The following is a 9980-nucleotide window of genomic DNA, read 5'->3' as shown; positions in this document are numbered from 1 at the left end:
ACACAAGTTCAATTCCACAAGTGGCCACCGGGGGAGCCCAGAATCCAATATCACAACAATGTGCACTGCGGATTTCATTCCCATAGGTTTACATTGTAGTGTAAACTTATGGGAAACCGCTGCGGAAACGCTGCGGTTCTGCAGCGAAATCCGCAGCATGTGCACATACCCTTTTACTGTATGGAGCATCGTGAGGGGCCATTATACTGTACCCAGCATCGTGTGGGGCCATTATACTGTACAAAGCATCATGTGGGGCCATTATACTGTATGGACCATCACGTGGGGCAAGTATACTGTACACAGCATCATGTGGGGCCATTATACAGTATGGAGCATAATGTGGCCATTATACAGTATGGAGCATTATGTGTGGCCATTACACAGTATGGGGCACTGTGTGGCCATTATACAGTATGGAGCATCATGTGGAGCCATTATACAGTAAGGAGCATCATGTGTGGCCATTATACAGTATGGAGCATCATGTGTGGCCATTATACAGTACGAAGCATCATGTGTGGCCATTATACAGTATGGAGCATCATGTGGAGCCATTATACAGTATGGGACATTATGTGTGGCCATTATACAGTATGGGGCACTGTGTGGCCAATATACAGTACACAGCATCATGTGGGGCTATTATACAGTATGGAGCATAATGTGGCCATTATACAGTATGGAGCATCATGTGTAGCCATTATACAGTATGGAGCATCATGTGTGGCCATTATACAGTATGGAGCACTGTGTGGCCATTATACAGTATGGAGCACTGTGTCGCCAATATACAGTATGGAGCATCATGTGGAGCCATTATACAGTATGCAGCATTATGTGGGCCCATTATACTGTATGGAGTGTCATGTGTGGCCATTATACAGTATGGAGCGTCATGTGTGGCCATTATACAGTATGGAGCGTCATGTGTGGCCATTATACAGTATGGAATGTCAAGTGTGGCCATTATACAGTATGGAGCATCATGTGGGGCCATTATACAGTATGGAGCGTCATGTGTGGCCATTATACAGTATGGAGCACTGTGTGGCCATTATACAGTATGGAGCATCATGTGTGGTCATTATACAGTATGGAGCGTCATGTGTGGCCATTATACAGTATGGAGCATCATGTGTGGCCATTATACAGTATGGAGCGTCATGTGTGGCCATTATACAGTATGAAGCATCATGTGGGGCCATTATACAGTATGGATCATCATGTGTGGCCATTATACAGTATGGAGCATCATGTGTGGCCATTATACAGTATGAAGCATCATGTGGGGCCATTATACAGTATGGAGCATCATGTGTGGCCATTATACAGCATGGAGCACTGTGTGGCCATAATTTTTTTTGTTTATAATTATTGTTTATGAAACATTGTGATCAGAAGTGCTAAATGGGTGTGGTTGGGGCGTGACTAGTTGCGAAATGGGTGTGGTCAGAGGTGTGGCCTAAAATTTGCTGCGGCGCGCTGCTAACTTTGTCCCTCTTTCCCTTCCTCGAAAGTTGGGAGGTATGCATACAGGTGCTGCATGGGTACATATAATAAAGTGCAAATGCAATACAGGTAGAGATTGTAGATAGTAATTACCCAAGTGTAAGTGTACAGCGGGTGCCCTACATGTGTTGCCTTCTCCCAGGGGGCAAGACAAGATTGGTTCTGTTCCCGTCTCTATGTAATACGCTTGATTCTGTGCCCATAGCGTATAGTAACCTTGGTTTCTGCTTCTGTATCTAGGTATTTTCCTGTGTGTTTCCGTGCCTACATAGTAAGCTTGGTTCTGCTTGTGTAACTACGTAGATAGCTTGGTTCAAAACAGAAAAATTTGGGTTTGATCATTGTCGCAACCCTGAAAACAAAATTTAATAACAAGTGATCAAATGTTGTTTCTGTCCCAAAATGGTATCAATAAAAATGTCAGCCCATGAATTTCCCAAGTTGGAAAGGGGTGTACACCTGGGCTTGCTCTCTCCCACTCTCAGGGGTTAACTACGTATGTGACGAGGTTCAGCACATTTTTTTCCCCCAGAAGAGATTGACAAGTATCTACCCCCTGCCCATGTGTAGTTAACCCTTCATGCACCAGTTCCTTCCTTCACTTCCGCGTACACATGACGGTGGGTGCGGTGAGACAGAGACGACTTTGGCAGCGGCCTCACAGAACACATTAGTTGTGGGAGTAGAAAGATGGCGCCTGCAGGGAGGAGCTACGGCGACACACAGCCGACTCTACGGGAGTAGTTTTATTAGGGCGACACAGAGGCGGAGCTTCCTTCCGGGTTAGCCCCTCCCACTCTTCATCCTACCGTCTGACCTGCCGGGGTCGGAGGAGGAGAGAAGCCCCGGGCCCATGGAGGGCAATAAGGATGAGGCTGACCGGTGCCTGCAAATCGGGAAGGCTGCGCTGCTGGTGGGGGACCGGGAGAAGGGCCGCAGATTTCTCAGCAAAGCGGAGCGGCTCTACCCAAGCACGGAAGCCCGAGGTGAGCGGAGCGGCCTGAGCTGTGCCCGACATTCCGTATATATATATGTGGGCAAACGTAGAGCTGGCATCGCCACACACGGGAGGATATACAGGCACATATGGGACCTGCAGCCAGGCCTGACACATAGTGCTGTCCCCACCATACACAGCAGCATGGGGCTGTATATACAGGCACATATAGGACCTGCAGCCAGGCCTGACACATAGTGCTGTCCCCACCATACACAGGAGCATGGGGCAGTGTATACAGGCACATATGGGACCTGCAGCCAGGCCTGACACATAGTGCTGTCCCCACCATACACAGGAGCATGGGGCTGTATATGCAGGCACATATAGGACCTGCAGCCAGGTCTGACACATAGCACTGTCACCACCATACACAGGAGCATGGGGCTGTATATACAGGCACATATAGGACCTGCAGCCAGGCCTGACACATAGTGCTGTCCCCACCATACACAGGAGCATGGGGCAGTATATACAGACACATATAGGACCTGCAGCCAGGCCTGACACATAGTGCTCTCCCCACCATACACAGGAGCATGGGGCAGTATATACAGACACATATGGGACCTGCAGCCAGGCCTGACACATAGTGCTCTCCCCACCATACACAGGAGCATGGGGCAGTATATACAGGCACATATGGGACCTGCAGCCAGGCCTGACACATAGTGCTCTCCCCACCATACACAGGAGCATGGGGCAGTATATACAGGCACATATGGGACCTGCAGCCAGGCCTGACACATAGTGCTCTCCCCACCATACACAGGAGCATGGGGCAGTATATACAGGCACATATGGGACCTGCAGCCAGGCCTGACACATAGTGCTCTCCCCACCATACACAGGAGCATGGGGCAGTATATACAGGCACATATGGGACCTGCAGCCAGGCCTGACACATAGTGCTCTCCCCACCATACACAGGAGCATGGGGCAGTATATACAGGCAGATATGGGACCTGCAGCCAGGCCTGACACATAGTACTGTCCCCACCATACACAGGAGCATGGGGCAGTATATACAGGCACATATGGGACCTGCAGCCAGGCGTGACATAGTGCTCTCCCCACCATACACAGGAGCATGGGGCAGTATATACAGGCACATATGGGACCTGCAGCCAGGCCTGACACATAGTACTACTGTCCCCACCATACACAGGAGCATGGGGCAGTATATACAGGCACATATGGGACCTGCAGCCAGGCCTGACACATAGTGCTGCCACCACCATACACAGGAGCATGGGGCAGTATATACAGGCACATATAGGACCTGCAGCCAGGCCTGACACATAGTGCTGTCCCCACCATACACAGGAGCATGGGGCAGTATATACAGGCACATATAGGACCTGCAGCCAGGCCTGACACATAGAGCTGCCACCACCATACACAGGAGCATGGGGCAGTATATACAGGCACATATGGGACCTGCAGCCAGGCGTGACATAGTGCTGTCCCCACCATACACAGGAGCATGGGGCAGTATATACAGGCACATATGGGACCTGCAGCCAGGCCTGACATAGACCTGTCCCCACCATACACAGGAGCATGGGGCAGAATATACAGGCACATATGGGACCTGCAGCCAGGCCTGACATAGACCTGTCCCCACCATACACAGGAGCATGGGGCAGTATATACAGGCAAGTATGGGACCTGCAGCCAGGCCTTACATATTGCTGTCACCACCATACACAGGAGCATGGGGCAGTATAGTTGTGGCCAAAAGTATAGACACCCCTGCAATTCTGTCAGATAATACTCAGTTTCTTCCTGAAAATGATTGCAAACACAAATTCTTTGGTATTATTATCTTCATTTAATTTGTCTTAAATGAAAAAACACACAAAGAATTGTCCTAAAGCCAAATTGGATATAATTCCACACCAAACATAAAAAAGGGGGTGGGCAAAAGTATTGGCACTGTTCGAAAAATCATGTGATGCTTCTCTAATTTGTGTAATTAACAGTACCTGTAACTTTCCTGTGGCACCTGACAGGTGTTGGCAATAACTAAATCACACTTGCAGCCAGTTGACATGGATTAAAGTTGACTCAACCTCTGTCCTGTGTCCTTGTGTGTACCACATTGAGCATGGAGAAAAGAAAGAAGACCAAAGAACTGTCTGAGGACTTGAGAAACCAAATTGTGAGGAAGCATGAGCAGTCTCAAGGCTACAAGTCCATCTCCAAAGACCTGAATGTTCCTGTGTCTACCGTGCGCAGTGTCATCAAGAAGTTTAAAGTCCATGGCACTGTGGCTAACCTCCCTAGATGTGGACGGAAAATAAATATTGACAAGAGATTTCAACGCAAGATTGTGCGGATGTTGGATAAAGAACCTCGACTAAGGGTACCGTCACACATTGAAATTTCCATCGCTACGACGTTACGATTCGTGACGTTCTAGCGATATCGTTACGATATCGCTGTGTCTGACACGCTACTGCGATCAGACACCCTGCTGAGCATCGTACGTCGTAGCAGATCGTTTGGAACTTTCTTTCGTCGCTTGATCTCCCGCTGACATCGCTGGGTCGTTGTGTGTGACAGCGATCCAGCGATGTCTTCGCTTGTAACCAGGGTAAACATCGGGTAACTAAGCGCAGGGCCGCGCTTAGTAACCCGATGTTTACCCTGGTTACAAGCGTAAACGTAAAAAAACAAACCGTACATACTCACCCGTCGGTGTCCTTCAGGTCCCTTGCCGTCTGCTTCCTGCTCTGAGTGCCGGCCGGAAAGTGAGAGCAGAGCGCAGCGGTGCCCTGCGCTTAGTTACCCGATGTTTACCCTGGTTACCCGGGGACTTCGGCATCGCTCCAGCGCCGTGATTGCAACGTGTGACCGCAGTCTACGACGCTGGAGCGATAATCATACGACGCTGCGACGTCACGAATCGTGCCGTCGCAGCGATGAAAATTTCAATGTGTGACGGTACCTTAACATCCAAACAAGAAGACTCAAAAATGATACCGCGCTTAGGTGATTAGAATGTACTGCCTACAGTGACCGGGATACAATACAAGTGTGTGTGATGATGAATGACAATGATGGTGGGCCCAGTAATACACACCAAAATGCCTATAGGTGATTGCAGAGATGCACTGAACAGAAGGAATCCAGTCAGCCGCCCTGTACAGAAGGAAGCCCGTCAGCCGCCCTGTTAACCGCGGATGTCGGTGCACAGAGGTCCCCACAAAAATATAAGTATTGGTTCAGAAAAGCCCTTACCGTATGCTGTGACTGGTTGCACACTTAGCTCTTCCTAGTGTATATCCAAGGGGGCATGCGGCGTACCGCCAGTAGTTGTGACGGGCACGTGCGCGGAGTGATCCTGCGGGTGACGGGCGACAGGTGGGCACACAGGTAGTGATCCTGCGTAGGGTGTAGCTGGTAAGTGCAGAGCCAGAGATCGCCCCGGCCGGAGGCGTCCCTGGTTGCACTTAGAAACAAAGATGGCCCTGAAGAACCCTGATGAAGAAGGGCGATTACCCTTTGAAACGCGTTGGTTTGCTTTCTGGTCCCAGCAGGGCTCCATAGGCCTGTGACGTCACACGCTGCCTAGCAGCGTCGGCCATCTTTGTTTCTAAGTGCAACCAGGGACGCCTCCGGCCGGGGCGATCTCTGGCTCTGCACTTACCAGCTACACCCTACGCAGGTCACGCAGGATCACTACCTGTGTGCCCACCTGTCGCCCGTCACCCGCAGGATCACTCCGCGCACGTGCCCGTCACAACTACTGGCGGTACGCCGCACGCCCCCTTGGATATACACTAGGAAGAGCTAAGTGTGCAACCAGTCACAGCATACGGTAAGGGCTTTTCTGAACCAATACTTATATTTTTGTGGGGACCTCTGTTCACCGACATCCGCGGTTAACAGGGCGGCTGACGTGCTTCCTTCTGTACAGGGCAGCTGACTGGCTTCCTTCTGTTCAGTGCATCTCTGCAATCACCTAAAGGCATTTTGGTGTGTATTACTGGGCCCACCATCATTGGCATTCATCATCACACACACTTATATTGTATCCCGGTCACTGTAGGCAGTACATTCTAATCACCTAAGCGCGGTATCATTTTTGAGTCTTCCTATTTGGTCTTTCAGAAGTGGCACATATTCTGGGGATACCAGCAGCTGGGTGTTTTTACAGATCAGTCCCACAGGTTTCAGTGGGAAGGAGTGTTGAGCGCCAGTGTATTTGTGTTTGTAACATCCAAACAAGTTCAAGCTGCCCTGCAGTCCGAGGGTACAACAGTGTCAAGCCGTACTATCCGTCGGCGTCTGAATGAAAAGGGACTGTATGGTAGGAGACCCAGGAAGACCCCACTTCTTACCCCGAGACATAAAAAAGCCAGGCTGGAGTTTGCCAAAACTTACCTGAAAAAGCCTAAAACGTTTTGGAAAAATGTTCTCTGGTCAGATGAGACAAAAGTAGAGCTTTTTGGGCAAAGGCATCAACATAGAGTTTACAGGAGAAAAAAAAGGCATTCAAAGAAAAGAACATGGTCCCTACAGTCAAACATGGCAGAGGTCCCCTGATGTTTTGGGGTTGCTTTGCTGCCTCTGGCACTGGACTGCTTGACCGTGTGCATGGCATGGCATTATGAAGTCTGAAGACTACCAACAAATTTTGCAGCATAATGTAGGGCCCAGTGTGAGAAAGCTGGGTCTCCCTTAGAGGTCATGGGACTTCCAGCAGGACAATGACCCAAAACACACTTCAAAAAGCACTAGAAAATGGTTTGAGAGAAAGCACTGGAGACTTCTAAGGTGGCCAGCAATGAGTCCAGACCTGAATCCCATAGAACACCTGTGGAGAGATCTAAAAATGGCAGTTTGGAGAAGGCACCCTTCAAATATCAGGGACCTGGAGCAGTTTGCCAAAGAAGAATGGTCTAAAATTCCAGCAGAGCATTGTAAGAAACTCATTGATGGTTACCGGAAGCGGTTGGTCGCAGTTATTTTGGCTAAAGGTTGTGCAACCAAGTATTAGGCTGAGGGTGGCAATACTTTTGTCTGGCCCGTTTTTGGAGTTTTGTGTGAAATGATCAATGTTTTGCTTATTGCTTCATTCTCTTTTGTGTTTTTTCATTTAACCCCTTCCCGACCTGTGACGCCACGTAGGCGTCATGAAAGTCGGTGCCAATCCGACCTGTGACGCCTATGTGGCGTCATGGAGGGATCGCGTCCCTGCAGATCGGGTGAAAGGGGTTAACTCCAATTTCACCCGTTCTGCAGGGACGGGGGAGTGGTACTTCAGCCCAGGGGCTACGATCGCTCTGATTGGCTGTTGAAAGTGCAACAGCCATTCAGAGCAATTCGTAATATTTCACCAATAAAAAGTGGTGAAATATTACAATACAGCCATGGCCGATGCTGCAATATCATCGGCCATGGCTGGAAACCCTGATGTGCCCCCCCCACAGCCACCGATCGCCTCCCCAGTCCTCCGTTTTGTCCCGTAGTCCCCTCCGTCCACCTGTCCGCTCCCCCGTCCTCCTGCCCGCTCCCCCCGTGCTCCGATCCACCCCCCGTGCTCCGATCCCCCCCTCATACTTACCAAGCCTCCCGGAGTCCGTCTGTCTTCTCCATGGGCGCCGCCATCTTCCAAAATGGCGGGCGCATGCGTAGTGCGCCCGCCGAATCGGCCGGCAGATTCGTTCCAGCTACATTTTGATCACTGTGATAAAACTTATCACAGTGATCAAAATAAAAAAATAGTAAATGAACCCCCCCTTTATCACCCCCATAGGTAGGGACAATAATAAAATAAAAAAAATTTTTTTTTTCTGCACTAGGGTTAGGGTTAGGGTTAGAACTAGGGTTGAGCGAAACGGATCGGTCATTTTCAAAAGTCGCCGACTTTTGGCAAAGTCGGGTTTCGTGAAACCCGACCTGACCCCAGCGTGGGATCGGCCACACGGTCGGCGATCTTCGCGCAAGTCGCGTTTTGTATGACGCTTTCCCCGCCATTTTTTAAGCCTATGAATGAGTGCGTGCAGCATAATGACATTGGTTCCGGCTCGTTTTGTGCGGCGTCACGGGGTAAAACCGCCATGTTAACGTTTGGGATATAGCAATTTCCACAGTGAAACACAAACCTTGGGGAGAGAGAGAGACTAAAAAAAAAAATATCCCCATTGACTTGCATTGGGTTTCGTGTTTCGGTCGGCCCCCCGACTTTGCACAATAATCGGCCGATTTCACACGATCCGACTTTCGAGACAGTCGGGTTTCACGAAACCTGACTCGATCCTAAAAAAGCAAAAGTCGCTCAACCCTAGTTAGAACTAGTGTTAGGGTTAGAATTAGGCTATGTGCACACGGTGTGGATTTGGCTGCGGATCCGCAGCGGATTGGCTGCTGCGGATTCGTAGCAGTTTTCCATCAGGTTTACAGTACCATGTCAACCTATGGAAAACCAAATCCACTGTGCCCATAGTGCGGAAAATACCGCACGGAAACGCTGTGTTGTATTTTCCGCAGCATGTCAATTCTTTGTGCGGATTCCGCAGCGTTTTACACATGTTCTTCAATTGGAATCCGCAGCTGAAATCCGCACAAAAAACACTGGAAATCCGCGGTAAATCCGCAGGTAAAACACAGTGCCTTTTACCTGCGGATTTTTCAAAAATGGTGCAGAAAAGTCTCTCACGAATCCACAACGTGGGCACATAGCCTTAGGGTTAGGGTTGGAATTAGGGCTAGGATTGGAAATAGGGTTAAGATTAGGCCTGTGGTTATGGTTAGGGTTAGGGGTGTGTTGGGGTTAGGATTGTGGTTAGGGTTGGGATTAGGGTTTGGGTTAGGGTTGGGATTAGGGTTATGGGTGTGTCGGGGTTAGGGTTGTGGTTAGCGGTGTGTTGTGGTTAGGGTTGTGATTAGGGTCATGGCTAGAGTTGGGATTGGGGTTACGGGTGTGTTGGGGTTAGTGTTGGAGTTAGAATTGAGGGGTTTCCACTTTTTAGGCACATCAGGGGTCTCCAAACGCAACATGGCGCCACCATTGATTCCAGCCAATCTTGAGTTCAAAAAGTCAAATGGTGCTCCCTCCTTTCCGAGCCCCGACGTGCACCCAATCAGTGGTTTACCCCCACATATGGGGTAACAGCATACTCAGGACAAACTGGGCAACAATTATTGGGGTCCAATTTCTCCTGTTACCCTTGCAAAAATAAAAAAATTGCTTGCTAAAACATAATTTTAGAGGAATGAAAAATTATTTTTTATTTTCATGGCTCTGCGTTGTAAACTTTTGTGAAGCACTTTGGGGGTCAAAGTGCTCACCACATATGTAGATAAGTTCCTTGGGGGGTCTAGTTTCCAAAACGGGGTCACTTGTGTGGGGTTTCTACTGTTTAGGCACATCAGGGGCTCTGCAAACGCAACGTGACGCCCGCGGACCATTCCATCAAAGTCTGCATTTCAAAAGTCACTATTTCCCTTCCGAGCCTCA

General features: G+C 49.5%; 1 protein-coding gene across 1 annotated transcript in view; it reads left to right on the top strand.

Moving 5' to 3' along the window:
- The first annotated feature begins 2280 nt into the window (after positions 1–2280).
- DNAJB14 (DnaJ heat shock protein family (Hsp40) member B14) overlaps positions 2281–9980 on the top strand; it is a 66168-nt gene continuing 58468 nt past the window's right edge. Inside the window, exon 1 of the mRNA XM_077277780.1 lies at positions 2281–2498. Within this exon, the coding sequence (XP_077133895.1) occupies positions 2366–2498 (133 nt within the window). The 5' untranslated portion in view covers positions 2281–2365. The remainder of the gene's footprint in view (positions 2499–9980) is intronic.

This window comes from Ranitomeya variabilis, chromosome 1 (genome assembly GCF_051348905.1).
Source record: "Ranitomeya variabilis isolate aRanVar5 chromosome 1, aRanVar5.hap1, whole genome shotgun sequence".
In the NCBI taxonomy this organism is placed as follows: Eukaryota; Metazoa; Chordata; class Amphibia; order Anura; family Dendrobatidae; genus Ranitomeya; species Ranitomeya variabilis.
Note: the sequence above shows the minus strand (reverse complement) of the source record. Positions and strands in the feature narration are given on the sequence as shown.